Raw genomic sequence first — 17,014 nt, forward strand, 5'->3', positions numbered from 1 at the left:
AGGCCACTCCAGCAGTGCTGTGGGAGCGGCTCCTGTGGAAGTCCAAGCTCAGCCACAGCCCCCCAGCTTCTGCCCTTCTGCCATGGGATGATGCAGTAAGAAGGCCCCTGTCAGGTCTCTTCATCCTGGACCCCCAAGCATATGGACCTTGAGCCAACACACGTTTCTTATCTGGGTGAGCACAGCTCTCCCCCAACACCCAGATGACCCCGTGTTCTCTCCCCAGCCCCAGATGCCTAGGTGCTCCTCATGGCAGAGCCACCTCAGCATCGTCCTGTTCTGGAAACTGACCTGTCTGCACTGATCTTACAAGATCAGCTCTTCCTGTGACTCTTCAATCACCACCATTCTCCCCGTTGGCTTCTGGGTACCAAACATGAGGTTTTCAGTTCTGTTTTGTAACCTTGTCTCTTGTCCCCAAATCTAACCATCTGCTGATAAAGTATTCTGTATCTCTTCCCTCCTTTCAGTTCCCAGTACCCTAATAGAGAGACTGATACCTTTGCCTAGAGCAAACTGGGGTCTGGAACCCTGTGGCATACAAGGTTTTCCTGGGGATACATCAGACTGAAAAACTTTGAGGTATTTTCCAGACTTCACTTCTCCACCTTGAAAATGTAAGGCTTTTCCCTTCAACAAGCTTCTGCCTTCACTGAACAAAGCAGGACCCACCTCTAAACTCTCTAAAGCTAAGAGGACCTACTGTCCCAAGGCAGAAAAACCCTCCAGGCCACATAAAGGGGCCCTTTGACGTATTGATGGAAATGCTAACAGATCAGCTCTCTAAAGACTGCAATAAATACACTTACAAGTTAGGTGGTTTCTAACCCTTTGCTTTAAAAAAAAAAAAAGCTCATTACAAGTAACTTTTTTTTTTTAAACATTTTAGCAGTTGGGTAGGAGGAAGTTCAATAGCCCTTTCCATTCCCATTAGCTATTTTATGTCAATACAATTTCTCAGGGATTATAATCCTTAAAATGTAAAGTTAAAATTGATGCTAAATATTGTCTCATTCTAACTAGTAAATCCTATTCTTCTGTCAACACATAATTATTTTTTAGAAATTCCACCCACTAAATGACTTTTCAACAAGATTATGTGTAATGTGTAATATATTCTGGATGATCAACTGACTATTAATGGAAGCTTAATAAAAAGAAATTTTAAGTTCAATGGCTACAGGGAAATTCAAATGTTATATTTCCCTTGGTACACATATTTTTGGTGCAGAGAAATGCGGCAGGGCGACAGCAAGTCTCGGCACACACCCAGACTGGGGTAAGACGGAGGGGGGTGTGAAGGGGTCCAGGAGAAAGACTATGCAGAGGTGGCAAGGCAGGGCGTCTGTTCGTGAATGCTGGACATGACTGGCAGAACCGCACATCGACCCGCTCTCCTATTCACATCTCAAAGGGACGCAATATCGGTATTTGAATTATATCCTTTGTGAATATAATCTTAGAAAATTCTGGGCATCAACTTCAAAATGTAGGAGTGCCATGAGTTTTCAGATAATTTAGAAGACACGCAGGGGAGCTTGAAGGCCCCTGTCCTAGGACGGCAGCCGCCCTGCTCCTCATCCTGACCCGCTCACCTCCCGCCTTCCTCCTGGCACACTGCAGCCTCCACCCGGCCGCCAGGCTGTCCTGGGCCAGGGCAAGACCTCAGGCTGGATCCCAGGCCTTGGTGTGCCCAGGCCCAGTTCCTCCCCCGGGTGTCGACTTCCTGCACTCACTCCTGTCCGGCTGGGGGGGGTGTCTTCCTCCAGCTCTGTCCTCTCTAAGAGGCCTCTTCTGTCTAAATGCACCTGTAACGAGTACCACCTGGACATTCCCACTCTTTCTGACCAGGAGTCTTCCCCACAATCCCGCAGCCTCGAGAGCCCCGTCGGCAGCAGCGCTGTGCAGCCTCTTTCCTCTTTTCCCTTTCTTCTGCCATCCATCCCACTCTCCAGCACAAATGGACTCCCTGAAACACCCAGATGTGATGCTTCTTACAAAGGCAGCAGCTTCGCCTCATCTTTATTAGGGTAGGGAGGACGTCCTCAGGTCTCCAGCATGCTTTCGCCTCCTGTTACTCATGGCGCATCGCACATCCACGCCTGTGACAGGCACTCCACCGGAGAACACACCTCACCTCCTCAGAACGTCCTCTGATCCCTCAGCTGACAGCTGACAATATCCCATCAAACTGAAAAAGGTTGAGGCTCTGCCCTCCCCTTCCATTTTTCTGTCTTGATACTGATCGGGCCACAAACAATGCGTCAAATTTTCTATTTCTGAAGTCTTTAAAAATAAACACACCATCAAGCAAACAGGGAAGAAGAACAAGCTCTCCTGCAAAGCAGAAGGACGGGGTGAGATTCACCTGCAGGAACAGGGGAGTCCCCGGTGCTGGAACCTTCACAGGGGAGAAGGGTGGCAGACATCACCTCAACATCGCCAATAATGGAGAGGTTGCCACTGGTGCCTCTGACATGGTCCACTGAGAAAAACCCCACAACATTCACACAGATGTCCTGCCAAAAGTGAAAGAAGAGAGTAGGCACAACATGAATCAAGTCAGGAGGAAACACATTAACCCACGGACTTCAACAATGTCAGTGTGAGCCGGGCGTGGGGGCGCAGGCCTGTCATCAGGTTCCTCAGGAGGCTGAGGCAGGAGGATCTTAAGTTCAAGGCCAGCCAGGACAACTTAGGGAGAACCTACGTCAAAATAAAAGAAGACCAGGGATGCAATGCAGTTCAGTGGAAGCATGCTCGCCTGGCATGTGAGGTCCTGGTTCCAACCCCTGGTACTGCCAAAATAAATGAATAAAGTTTTTAAAAATTAAAATTTCATTATTTGAAATTAGGTGTATGGCTTACCTAGTGTGGCCAGAAAAACAAGATTCATTGAAGCAAATATGTATTGAAATTCTACTGTGTGCTGGGCGCTATGCTATGGGTAGAATAAAATGTGGTGAGCTTGGATTCTCTGCACAGTAAGAGTCGGTAAACCATGGTCAGCAGGGCAAACTGGCCCTCCAATTTTTGTCAATGAAGTTTTACTGGAAGATACCCAAGCTGTTCATTTACATATTCCTAGAGCTGCTCTGGGTATACAGCAGCAGATCTGAGGAGTAAAAACAGACACCACGTGGTCCGACCGATTTATTATCTGTCCCTTTACAGAGCTTTCCAACCTCTGGTCTAGTGATATAGCAGAAACTTATCAAGTATTTCCTGAGGGAAGAAAATTAATAGAAAAGACAAAAATGTGAAGACCAGATCAGTCCTCATCAAATACAGCCTTAAGCAACAGGCATGTCAAATTTAACTTGCACTTTGCAACAAATGTTTACTGGATTTCCTTCCTTCAAATGTAAGTGCTAAAAGTTATTAAATCCTTAGAAATGATCTTTGTGAGCAAGTACCAAACTGTCCTATAATATATTCGATCTCACAAGTGAATTTTATAGCAACAATGATGTTTTTGGTAGTAGAGAGTAAACTCACGGACACTTAACCTTTGAGCCACACCCCAGTCCTTTTTATTTATTTATTTTTTTGAGACAGGGCCTTGCTCAGTTGTTGAACTTGCGATCCTCCTGCCTCAGCCTCCTGAAATAATTTTCTACAGTACAATTGACTTCCATGTCCAGAGGTTCTGCAAGCATGATTCAACCAACCTCAGATCCAAGGTACTTAAAAAAAAAAACAAAAAAAAAACTGGCCTCTGTACTAAACCATACAGATTTCCTTATTTCCCAGAAATTACAAGCTAACCATTATTTACGTAGCACTTACATTGTACTAGGTATCTTTTTTTTTTTTTTTTTTTTTTTTGCGGTGCTGGGGATTGAACCCAGGGCCTTGTGCTTACAAGGCAAGCACTCTACCAACTGAGCTATATCCCCAGCCCTGTACTAGGTATCTTAAGTCATCTATAGATGATTGAAGGTATCCAGGAGCATTCACATAGATGATGAGCAATTTGGCATTTGATAAAAGGGACCTAGGCATTCACAGATCTGGTACCCAAGGGGGTCCTGAAATCAATCCCCGGAGACACTGAAGGACAAACATCCAACAGTAAACACAAGGGGCAGTGGTATGTTTACTTTCCAACTGGTTACCAACGTCATGACTTCCAAACCCTACGACAGAGAAGTATGCAGTCTATCAGGGACATGTGTGGGATTTCCCACACATCAGAGGTATGCTGTTGGTTCCCCAGAGAGAACGTTTTCCTTATAGTCTTACTAACCTAACTGCTTTGGTTACAAAGTCTTTGTTTGTTCTTTCTTTTTTTTTTTTTGTATTGGGGATTGAACCCAGGGTACTTTACCACTGAGTTACACCCCCAGTCCTTTTTATTTTTTATTTTGAGATAGGGTCTTGCTAAGTTGCCAGGTTGGCCTCAAACTTGCAAACCTCCTGCCTCAACCTCCCAGGTTGCTGGGGATTACAGGTGTGTACCACCACAAAAATTCTTTTTTCTTTAGTAGTTCAAATTTTATATTTGAACTATTTAGGTCCAAGTTACCATCAATCTCCAATAAATAAAGTCTTGAAAATAATGAATTATTTCTACCAAAACAAATTTAATATCTTTAAATGTAAAGATGATAATGAATCTGACTTTAAATTAAAATTCAGATTCCAACAGTAACATTTTGGCATGATCACTTAAAGTATCCTACTTGCCTCTTCTCTCTCCCAAAAGTTCGTGTACGAGGGCTGAATGAAAGCTGCAGCTCTGCATGGTGGGTACGTGATGGATGGTACATCGGTTTTTGTGGCTGGTTAATAATTAATTATTAACAATACTCAAAAAGTCATTGTAACTCATCAAACTGAAAAACTAAAAGAGAAAAAACATAATCCTCTCAATAAACACAGATAAAAAGTATTCAACAAAATCCAACACCCATTCCTATTTTCCAAAAAGCTTTCAACAAAGTCAGGGAACCTTTCAGCCTGATCAAGGGCCTCTGTGAGAAAATGATAAATTAAAAAAGAAAACTCAAAACTTCTATGCTTCTAACTGCACCATTAAGACAATGAAAAGACAAGCCGCAGATACTGGACTTGTCGGATATCTGAGAAAAGGCTTGCATCTGGGTAATATGAAGAACTCTAACAACCTGGGAAGAAGATATTCCAACAAAACCATGAGCAAAAGCTGTGAAAAGACACTTCACCAAAGCCCATGGATAGCCAATGAGCACAAGAAGATGGACACCATTAGCCATTAATGAGAAGAAAGTTCAAACTGCAAAGAAGCCCCCATACACTTAGCAGAAGGGCTGAAATTAAGGCTGCCCTGGGGAGAGTCACCAACCTGACTCACTGCCCTGGGGGTGAAATCTGGTGCGACCACCACGGAAAATAGCTGGACAGTTTCCTAAGACACTCCTGCTTGCAGACCCAAGAGAAGGAACACACACAACTATGCAAAAAATTGTACATGAAATGTGTACAGCACCTTAATCCGTTAAGAGTTAAAAACAGAGACAATTCAAAACCCATCAACATCTCATGACAGAAAACAGCTGGAGAATGCTAAGCAACTTGCTCAGGATTATCAAGAGATTACATGGCACAGCCAGAATGTAACACCCAGGTCTAAAGGTCTGAAAAGCCCAGTGCCCTTTGGGACAGCTCCCAGAACTCCTGAATGAATAATGCTCAAATACCAATCCAACTGACCTCAATTAGGCCAGCAAACAAGTCCAGAGAGCTAAGGAGCCATGATGACCAAAGTCAGCAGAGTCAGGAAAAGGACTGCGGGATGAGGAACCTGAGGTGACCGGCCCACTCAAAGACCTCTGCTGAGAGCAGGTGGGTTACAGGCCTTCCTAAGAAGTCATAGGGAACACTGGTCTTGCAGTGTGTAAGGCCAGAAGCCTGTGAGTGTCAACCGCCTTGGCGCATCAGACATTGCACTGGGTTATTCTCAGATACAAGGTAAAAGCAAAGTGAGACCCTAGCTCAAGCTTAGGGACTTCTAACCCTACCAGGTAGCGGATGGCAAAAATTCTTTACCATCGAGAGAAAAAAATCCTTTTACTCCAATATATTAGAAAGGGGGGGGGGGTTTAATGTAAATGTAGATATAAGGTAATAATAGTTTAATATAAAACAATACAAATCCTCTGTTTTGATGAAAGACTAAGGAAAAGAACCAGAAAGAGTAAACCAGCAACCAAACAAACGTGGTGACCTCTGAACTTCATCTGTTGGGTCTATTTATCATTCACACACAAGAATAGAGACTGTGAATTAGTTTTGGAGTTTTGTTTGTTGTTTTTGGTCATGTAGCTACAAACCCCTGTATAGTTACAAAAGTTTTCCCCCTTTTTCTTTTTTAAAAATTTTATGTCAGGAATTATAAGTCAAAGCATCATTAATGATTCTATACACAGGTGGACACCACTAAACCATTTTTAAAGCACTCTTTCCTAGGACATCAATCATACCATCTCTAAGTGAAGATGTCTCCTGTCCTGTCTTTTAGCAGCAATCAAAACATGTCACCATGTCTCATGGCTCCCTCGCTCAGATTCCTGTTTAAGAACACCTGGACATCATTATGCTCCAGAGCACCTCTGCGAGTCTTAACTGCCTCTGGCCACTACTGGACACAGTCCCACTTTTCTACTCCTCAGCTCCCCCAGTGGCAAGGACTGTATGAAGTTCACTGGAGCTGGGTTCTAAAAGTAGCCAGAGGCAGAAAGACTAGGAGGGTCATCAGGGCAGTTACCCTCAGAAGCTCAGATCCATCATTTCTATCCTCCAACACTGCCCTCAAACAAGAAAATCAGAGTAATGTAAAACCGTTCCAGAACTTCAACAATAAAACATCTGGGGGTAGCATATTCCACAACACGGTTTCAAAAGCTCGTCAACTTCATGCTTAGCTACTTCTAACATAAAAGTTAAGAAAGAGGAAAGAAGCTCTGTTACTGCCAAGCTCCACCCTGTCTCTCTAGGTTAAGCATCCTGGATTACTTCATAAGAGCTTCAAGCAAACTGCCTATGTGACAGCTTTGGGCTTCTCAATGTTGTAAAATGGGCAATTTAAAAAGAGACGCTATTTTAGATACAATATTTAAATCAGAAGTCCTAGATTAAAGTTGTCTGAATTTAGGAGTTTTATTCCTTGAGAAAATAAGGTAGTCCCTTTAGGTATTAATAAGTAACATATTTGTCAATATTAGAATATCACAGTGTACACATCACAGGATGGCAGGAAAAAATAATCTATACAAGAAAGCCTCCGTAAACCACTGTTACACGACCATTCTTCTAAAGTGGTACTCTTCAATACTACTGATGAAAGTCTAAATTTTAATCAAACTCCTTCAATGAAATTATTTTATAAACATTAGCTTATCAAATCTTACTGTATCTTAAGTCCTACATCAATCATTTTAGAAATCTTACAACTTTAATGTTTACTGAAATTGAATTTTGGAAAACTGACAACAGAAATTTGAGTACCTTTTTCTAAAAGTCTATCTACAAATTTGTATTGCTTCCCATTCTTCAAGGAACAGAATCATAAAAATGAAAAGTTTTTATCCAACTCTGAAATCTGCCAAGATCTCTACTTAAATGGAGTCACTGGTCAGCTTTCACTTTGAAATTCAAAATACATTTCATGATACAGTACTGAAAATACTCACTTTAGGGTTTGGGGGGCTTTTTTCATTTTGTTGCTAGGGACTTAAAAAGGGGGGTACTATATTATTCTTCTAAACTTAATTTTAATATGCACAATGATAATTTTACTTAACTTTACAGCCTTCTGAAGGCTGGGGATGTAGCTCAATGGTACAGCACTTGCCCTGAACCTGTGAGGCTCCAGTACCACCAAAACCAAAAACAAACAAAAACAAAACTTTACGGCTTTTTGCTATATAATACAATGCACCCATTTTTTGCTTCTTTGGATTGGGAGATTTTTTTCTCCACAACTATCAGTCAAGTCAGTCATAAATCAACCCATTCGCCCACTCTAGACTCTAGAGACTTGGGATTTGAGACTGACTCAGGCCTAGCAAGGTCCCCTCAAGATCTGGACCTCACCATGGCCTCCTGGCATCCATAGCTACAGGTACCTGTACAACAGAAGTATTCTCTTCCTTCTGCATTTAAGGCAGGCGACCAGCTTCTACAGCTGGATCAGACAATCATTTCTTTCCAATCCCAGGGCCAACTTAGACCGGGCCTCGTGGGTGGAGGGGCGCAGCACACACTACCCTGGAGGCTGGCCTCCACCCCTGGCACTGGCGGAGAAACTCACACCCTTGGGCTGGCAGCCAGCTCTGTCCGCGCACACTCTCTGCCTCAGCTTTTAACGGCTTCTCAGGATTCACAAGCGTCTTTATCCCCTTACCAACCTCTACACAGACACCACAGCCAGATTTCTTCCTTGTTCTGTCTCTATCCCTTCACAACAGGTGGCAAGGGATCCTGTAAGTTGCCACATGCTCAAAGATCCTCTGTTCCTGGACATTCTGGGTAAAGGAATTAACTGTAAGAACTGAGAAAAATGAGCAATTTCTCTAAAACAATTTCCAACAAAATTGTAAATATGCAAATGATTGCTGCCTTCAAACAAATACCTAAGGTTTTATTCTGAGTTAAAGTGCAGCATTTATATCAATTCTGTAACATCTGACACCAGTATCTCCTCCTCTGCTTTTCTCTGTGCTAACCTCGCTCTGTACTCAGAAGAGCAAACACAATAATCGCCGTTTACCAGGTAGTTCTAAGTGCCAAAGGCATTAACCCAAGTCCAGTCCTGACGTCTCCACAGCAGGCGAGATTTATTATGCCTGCTTACAAATGGCACATTCAGGTATGAAGAGGTTGCACGAGCTGGCCGTCTGTCCACAGCGGCTCCGGCGTTGTCACTGCAGCCAGCGCAGCCTTCCTGGCAGAGGTCTGTCAGGGCTGCGTGCAAACCACGCAGGGCAGGGGCTGTGGTCTTCCTGCCCAGGGCTCGAGTTCCACCCTGCTCCCCGCCAGGCAGGCTCCTAGGGCATCTCATCCTTTGAGGGGTGCAGGACCACGACCCCTGGGGTCAAGTGGACACTGGCAGGTTCTGGCTGCTGTCGGTCAAGAACACCTGCTGAGTGAGTGACTTTCACTCACGAGGTCTCCACATACACACGGGACCAGAAAGCCCAGTCCCGAGGTAGAGGCGGCGCCTCCGCGGTCCCAGCCGCCGGACGCGGGAGCGCAGGTCCGCTTGCCTCGCCGCCGGGGACCTTCCTGCCCGCGTCGGGGCCGCCGCTCAGCGAGCAGCCGCGGGCAGCCAGGGACGCGCTGCAGAGGCCTCGTTAAGAAAGGACGCCCGCCCAGCCCCGGGCCTCTCCTCGGCTCGTCCAGCCCAGGCCCGCACCCGGCGCCCGGCCCAGGGGGCCCCGGAGGACGCCGCGCCCACGGCCAGCGCGACGCCAGCGGGGAGCGCGCGGTCCGCGGCGCGGCCGACCCCCGCCCCGGCTCCGCAGCCCCGAGCGCCCGGCGGCGGCGAGGGCGCAGACGCACCCGCCGCCCTTTGTCCGCGCCGCCCGCCGAGTTCCGCTCCGCCCGCACGTCCGCCGTCACGCGTCGGCCAGGCAGAGCCGCCGGCCCGCCTCAGCGCCGCCGGCCCGGAGCCCCGGCCGCGGCGGGTCCGCACAGGCCGCACCCGCAGCCCGCGGCCCGCGCCGCGCACGGCGGGCGAGGCGGTGGAGGCCCGGCCTCCCGCCCGGCCGGACCCCGGCGCCCGCGAGGCCGCGCCGGCCCGGCGGCGGAAGCGAGCACGGCGCCCCCCGCGGCCCCGCGGCCCGCCGCCCGCCCCGGCCCCCCGGGCCGCCGCCCCGCCCGGCCGCGCCACTCACACGCGTCCGCGTCCTCCGGCAGGTCCTCCTGGAGCAGCGAGAGGTCTGCGAGGAGAGAGAAGCCGGTCAGCGCCGCCCGCCGCCCGCCCCCGGCCGCGGCCCCGGGGCTCGCCCGCCCGCCCGCACGTACCCGCCATCTTGCTCGCTCCGCGGCCGCCCGGGGCCCGCGCGACGCGGCGGCGCGAGCCGGAGCCGGTGGGCGCGGGCGGCGAGGCGGCGGCGGGGACGGCGCGCGGGGCGGGCCGGGGCGGGCGCGGGCTCGGGCTCGGGACGCCGCGCCGCCGCCTCCCGCCCGCTCGCGCTCGTGCGCGCTCCCGCTCGCTCGCTCCCGCCGGCGGCGACGCGCACCCCCGGCTGGCGGCGCGCGCAGAGCTGCGAGCGCGCGAGCTGCCGCCCGGCCTGCGCGCCCCTTCGCCGCCGCCCGCCGCCCGCCGCGCGGGCTTTGTTGGGTCACGGCCGCGCCGCGCCTCCAGCCCCGCGGCCGCTCCCGGGCTCCGGGCCCCCCCCCCCCCCCCTCCCCACCCGGCCCCCTCCCCGCCGAGCCCCCTCCCCTCCGAGCCCCCTCCCCACCGAGCCCCCTCCCCACCCGGCCCCCTCCCCACCGAGCCCTCTCCCCACCCGGCCCCGACCCCTCCCCGCCGAGCCCCCTCCCCGCCGAGCCCCCTCCCCACCGGGCCCCCTCCCCACCGGGCCCCCTTCCCGGCCCTTCCTTACTGATCCCAGCAGCGTCGGTCCCCTCCCCACGGAGACCCCGTCCCGTCCAGCCCGCTCCCTGCCCGCCACTGCCGTTTGCAGCCCACCTGGAGAGGGAGAGGGAAGGGTGCTGCCTGGTGCTGCCCGGTGGGCTCCGCGACTCGGTTCCCCTCTGCCCGGGAGATGCTGCACGTGGCAGCCTGTGATTCGCTTTTTTTTTTTTTTCGTTTGTTTGTTTTTAAGTGATTTTGGCAGCACTTTGTCTACTGAAATCTGTATCGTTCATTTTATTATTCCTGTTGTTTTACACGAGCTAAACTAAGCGATTAGTTTAGACTTCGGAGCACAAAGTGGCCGAAGCCAGGTTTTCTGACTGTTCGCAGCGCCCTGGCTTTGACTTAGTCCAAATGCTGCCCCCACAGGTGGAGAACGACCTCTGCCGTGCCCTCAGGGGCTGGTCTCTCAGAGGGAATTCTAAATCATCAGGTGCTCCTTTCTGCCTGTATCCTTAACTAAGGACATGTGTTGGCACTTAGTGACACTGAGGTATCAGATACTGAGGAACCAGATCCTCTGAAATGCATAAAAATCTGTCTAACGAAAGGGATTCTGCACAGGTATTTCAAAAGATTTCCTCTCTGTTGTCACAGGATAGAACACAGATTGTACAGTATAAAAGTTTAGAGAGTGATAAAAATGAAAATAGACTCAACTCCAAATTTACAAGTATAGAATGATTAAAACTAAAGCAAACTTCCATATTTCTCTCCTACCTTGCAGAATGCCCTTATTGAGTTCAGCTGATGCAAACTCTCAAAATGGCGAGGACTTGGAAATTCACCAACTGTCCACAGAAACCAGCAGAGGTGGACTCAGTCCCTGAGAGTTCCCTGCTTGCCCATTCAGTATTCCTGAACAGGAGGAGAAGCCAGCGGGCTCTTTACACTACCTGGCGATCTTACAGTAACAACCTACTCTGCTTCAGCCGTCAGGTGGACAGAGATCACCAACCACATGGTCTTGCTCTCCTCCCCAGCTAAGCCAGACTTAGAATTCTCAGTGATCAAGAGAAATAGAAACTCTGTGCCAAATGCTAGCCAGGCCGGGTGCCTGGCTCTGCCTGTGGGAGCTAGGCCTCAGCAAGTCCTCCAGTAAGGGGGCAGCAAAGGCAAGGATCAGGGTAACCTCCCTGTCATTTGAGAGCTCTGCATCTGGTTGTGGTCCTAGCTGAGTTACGCAGTGCCCGAGGTCCGCTGGCCCAGCCTGGTGAGTCACATCAGTGGGTTCAGCACACGCCCTCTCACTCTTTACTGCTTTCCCAAAGATTGTTTTATTTCTATAAAATGTGCTCTATTCCTTGCTTATAAAAATTATATTTAATCTGGGTACAGTGGTGCACCCCTGTAATCCCAGGGGCTCTGGATGTCTAGGCAGAAGGAACTCAGGTTCAAAGCCAACCTTAGCAACTTAGTGAGGTCCTAAGCAATTTAGTAAGATCCTGTTTCTAAATAAAATACAAGAAGGGGCTGTGGATGTGGCTCAGGGGTTAAGTGCCCCAGGGTTCAATCCCAGGTACAAAAAATACACATACACACACATATTTAAACAAAGAATAGCAATCATTATTCCATGTACCTTTACCTAGTTTCACTTACTTACAGTGTAGCCTGCAGTGTTATGCCCTGTTTTGTTTAGTCAGAACACAAGATGAGGTTGAAATTTTCTTTTTGGTAGTACTGAGATTGAATTCAAGAGTGCTCTATCACTGAGATACACTCTCAGCCCTTTCTATTTTTTATTTTGACAGGATCTTGCTCCGTTGCCCAGGCTGGCCTTGAACTTGAGATCCTCCTGCCTCAGCCTCCCGTGCCCCTAGTTCACAGGTGTTCTGACCCCACTCTGCCACTGAATCTGCAAAGTAGGAACAGTGTTGTAAGTCCTAACTCTGGCCAGTAAGGCCTGGATTTTTAAGAATAAGTCCTCTTCCAAATGGCACTGAAAACTCTCATTAGCTGCCCAGGAGGCTTAAAAATGAATGTGTTAGCTCTTCAACATAGCACAGAAAGCAGGACATCCTGCTAGGACCTCGACTGTAGACCAAGCCTCAAGCAGGACCTTGGTGATCCGTGACGAGCACCCTGCGAAACACCTTGTTCACCAACAACAGCGAAACCCACCTGACGCAGCACGACACCATCCCCTGCAGCTCTTTAATATCCGTGATGAAGCGTTTATTTTTCTCTTCAGAGTAGTCATCCCTGAGACTGAAAGTATATAAAAGGCAGAGCTGTTAGTGTTTTAAATGGTAAGAAAATTAATCTGAAGATGGAGAAATGGATAAAAATGGTTTTTGAGCAATTCTTAAAATGTGTGTTTTATTCACTTCTGTGCTTTTGGAGCCAGGTTGCTGTGGTGGCCCTACCAGCTGCCACTGCCACGTTAAAAAGAGCACTTCCCAAACCCCAGCTGCCCATCTCCTACCTGATGCCACCTATACGCTTTCATAAATTGCATAAAGGAAAACATTTACATGAAGTTTTCTGGTCCTCTCTGCTTCTTCCAGCCCTGTCACAAAAACCCATGTCAAGATTATGTTCCAGAATGAAATTAGTCTCCCGAGCTTTCAGGGTTGGTTTTGTTTTTCAAAGACATTTGATCTTTTTATATTCACATCAGCAAAGATACATGTGCTCACATTATGGAGCAAGGGAAGGAAGGTGGGGCAGGAAGGTGGAGAGAAGAAGAAAGAGAGGAAGGAAGGAAAAAGGAAGGGAAGGGAAAGGAGGGGACGGTTCCCTGTCGGACCTGCTCCTTCTCTGCTTGCAGGCCCAGAGGCTGCCTGCAGTATCCAGAGTGCAGCCTGCCCGTGGCAGGCAGCCCTGTCCAGTTCCTTCCATAGGCTTGTTCTGAGCACACAGCCGGGGCTGTGAGAGGAGTGTGCAGAAGCAGCGCTATCCACCCTGGGGAGTACTTGGGTGCTTTCCACAGCGCTCCAGGCCAGTGGAGCCGAAGGGATTCTCCTGAGGAAATCCGCAGTCGCTCCCGCCTAGGTGCTGCATCCTGCAGGTCTGTCCCACACCTTCGATTCCATCCGAAAGACCAGGGCATGTGAATGGAGCTCACATGAACTAACCGGGCTCTGCTGGTCCTCTGTGCATTTCTCAGGACTCTGAAGCCATCAGCCCTTAGGCCTGCTGGAGGATGTGCCCAGGAAGCGCTTTTTACTCTGAATCCCAGTGGACGAGTCAGGTGGAGCCAGGAAAAGAAACAGCAGACCCCAGCCGCCGCGCTGCTGCTTTGCTGGCCTCGCCCAGGTCCTTCATGCTCACGTGCCCGCGCTTGTGATCAGGGCTCTTGCTTCTATTCCCCTTTCACTTCAGTGCACCTGGTCCTCGGTTCCCTGCTTCGCTAGGAAAGTCCTAACACAATGACCCGACACAGTTGGGACCCGAGAGGGCGAGAACTTTTCTTAACTTCTTGTTTTGAAATGATCACAGATTTACAGGAAGTTGCAGAAACATGTACCCGGATGTCCTGTGTCCCCTCTGCCCAGTTCCCCCACTTGAACCCTGGCACAGTCAGGACCTTTAGAGAGGAGCGTTGGAGGTATTCCACTAAGTGCTTTTGCTCACTCTCTGGCTTAACTAATGGCTTCTGAGAAGTAGCCCTTGCTGTTGACATTTTTTACAAAGAGGAAGCCAAGCTCAGAAAAAGCATTTTGGCAAGGGTCAGGGGCAGAGCAGGGAGATCCCGGGCTGCAGTCCTGACTCTGGGTGGTGGTGGAATTCCCACGTGCTCTTGTTGGGGACTGCCCCATCGGACCGTCCCCTCAGCCTCCCTGGTGTCCAGCGCCCCTGTCCTCCCTGGTGTCACCTCCCCTGTCTGGGCCTGGTGTCACTGGACGCCAGGAGGCTGCCACTGTTCCCTGCTGGTTTGTCAGGGAAGCATTTGCCAGCCGCCCTTTCCTCCTTTCTCACCAAACGCGGCCAGCGGTTTCTGCACCACTAGCACCTTTCCGTGGAGTCCTTTCCAGTTTATTCCGGCGAGGGTGGTGACTGCTGGGCAGCACGGGTGCCAGGCGCCCCAGCTGTTTGACCACCTTGGCCACCTTGCTTTTCCCTGCCTGGACCTCGCCTTCCTCCGGCCGTGGCTCTGGATTGTAGGAAGATGTGTTGGTGTGACTGTTTGGGGGGATGGCGGGGGCGGGGGATGCTACATCTTTGTAACTTAATCTTTTCTGGTTTCTCTTGTAAAAATACATGTGCTAAGGAAATCCAGAAAAAAGGTATAAAGAAAAAAATTATTCACCATAACCTCCAAATTCAGAGATTATACTCAAAAATATTGGTGTACATTTATCTCCTTTTTAAAGTTTCACAGATTTATATCTATCATATATATATTTATAGATTTTACCAGCTTTGAGATATAAATCACCATAAAATTTACCCACTTAAAGTACACAATCCAAGAGCTTTTAGAATATTCAGAGTTGAACAACCATCACAGACGAGAACATTTTCATTATCCTAATATATTTACTCTATTTACCCTCAGGTGTTTACACACAGGCAAAGAACTGACCTTTAAAGGAACATGTATGATGGCCAGTCCTACCCCCGCCACTCCACACCCGAGGCATGGACAATGACCCTGCACCACTGGGTCGTCTGTCCTGAGTGCTCCATGAAACATTCATGCGGTGCCTGGTGGCTTGTCACAGTGTCACGTGTTCAAGGTGGTGGCAGGAGTCAGCCCTCCCTCCTTCTTACTGAGGAACAGCGTTCTATGGTATGGCTGCCTCACATCGTATTTATCCTTCTGTCAGTCGATGGGAATTTGGACCGCCCACACATTTTAGCTATTATGACTAGTAAACACTTACCTACAAGGATTTTTTTGTGGACATTATCTTTCAGTTCTCTTGGGCGTATGCCTAGGAGTGGAGTTGCTGATTTTTTGGTAACTCTGTCTTTAATGGAGCAAATGCCAGCTGTTGTCCAAAGCTGTACACCATTTTACGTTCCCATCAGTAATGTATGAGGGTCTGATTTGTTCATGTCTTCCTGCATAAAATGTGCCTCTTCCATAGCTACGCTGTCATTGAGAAACATGTCACATCACAAAGGACATGACTGTGGATGCAGAAAACAGTAGCACACAGCAGACTGTTAAAATTCAGAGGCAAATTTAGCAAAGTTGCCGGACATAAGGTCAACTCTATGTCCATGATGTAAACACCCAATAAATATAAAGAGAATTTTAAATTGTAATACCATTTGCAATAGCATGCAAAAAATCAATTCTCTGGAATGAACTTAATGAAAGATATGCAGGACCTTGCATAAAATCCCACAAAATATTAGCGAGAGAAATTAAGTTCTTAAATAAAATGTAGGTCTGCACAAAAACTCTGGATTAGAAATCTCAACTTTTTAAAAGATGTTAATCGTCTTCCAAAGTGATCTGTAGATTCAGTCCATCCCTAGTTTGAGGGTGGTGTCTGAGCGAACATGAACCACCAGACCACTAAAACAAAAGGAAGACCCCAGAAGCAGACCCACACGTAGACGGATACTTGATTTACAACAGCAGAGGAGTGTAGGGCAGCAAGAGGAGGACAGAAGCAGCCCTGTGGAGCCCCAAGAAAACAGGCTGGCCCGTTGGAGCACCGTATGAGAAAAAGGAAAGGGAAGCCTGGTGCCCACCTCACTCCCCACACGAAGCCCAACTCCAGGTGAATAGAGATGCAGGCATGAACGTTCAGGCAGTGGACTTCAGGAGTTAACGTAAGAAGAGGGTCCTGGCCTCAGAGGTATACAGAAGATTTCTATTATTTTCTCTTTTCCCTTTTTTTGGTACCAGGGATTGAATGCCGGAGTGCTTGACTGCTGATCCACATCCCCAGTTCTTTTTTTGCTTTTTACTTTTCATTGTGAGACAGGGTCTCATGAAGTTGCTCAGGGTCTTCCTAAGTTGCTGAGGCTGGCTTTGAACTTGCGATCCTCCTGCCTCGGCCTCCTGAGCTTCTGGGATTATAAGCCTGTGCCTCCGTGCCCAGTGAGAACGATGTTTTAAACAGGCATATGACAGCCCACAAGGGAAAAAGATGCATTGAATGAAATTAAAATGAAGAATTCGGACTGGGGAGGTAGCTCAGCTGGTAGAGTGCTTGCCTCACAAGCACAAGGCCCTGAGTTCGATCCCCAGTACCACAAAAAAAAAAAAAAAAAAAATCCAGACACACTATTTTAGAGAGTGAAAACAAACTCTGAAGTTGGAGAGACCTGCAAAGCATATAAAGGGAAATGGTTTATATTCAGAATATAAAAAATACTGCGAATGAATGAGAACAGGACAGACAATTCAACAGGCCAGTGGGCCCTGTGTGTGAACAGGCACCTCATGAAAGAGTGTCCGCGTGGCTACCGGGAGCATGAAAG

At 48.5% G+C, this 17,014-nt stretch overlaps 1 protein-coding gene across 6 annotated transcripts in view; it reads right to left on the reverse strand.

Moving 5' to 3' along the window:
• Positions 1-12,802, reverse strand: part of Ppp4r1 (protein phosphatase 4 regulatory subunit 1) — a 51,797-nt gene extending 38,995 nt beyond the window's left edge. Inside the window, exons 1-3 of one of the 6 annotated variants that reach the window (XM_047527002.1) lie at positions 12,749-12,754; positions 9,879-9,923; positions 2,369-2,519 (exon numbers count right to left, since the gene is read on the reverse strand). In XM_047527002.1, coding sequence (XP_047382958.1) covers positions 2,369-2,429 — 61 coding nt within the window. In that variant the 5' untranslated portion in view covers positions 2,430-2,519; positions 9,879-9,923; positions 12,749-12,754. Of the gene's footprint in view, positions 1-2,368; positions 2,520-4,689; positions 4,847-9,878; positions 9,924-10,008; positions 10,143-12,748 lie in introns of those variants that run through there. The other 5 variants (XM_047527001.1, XM_047527004.1, XM_047527003.1 and 2 more) reach the window with 5 other exon arrangements.
• Positions 12,803-17,014: the final 4,212 nt, after the last annotated feature.

This window comes from Sciurus carolinensis, chromosome 15 (assembly GCF_902686445.1).
Source record: "Sciurus carolinensis chromosome 15, mSciCar1.2, whole genome shotgun sequence".
Lineage (NCBI taxonomy): Eukaryota > Metazoa > Chordata > Mammalia > Rodentia > Sciuridae > Sciurus > Sciurus carolinensis.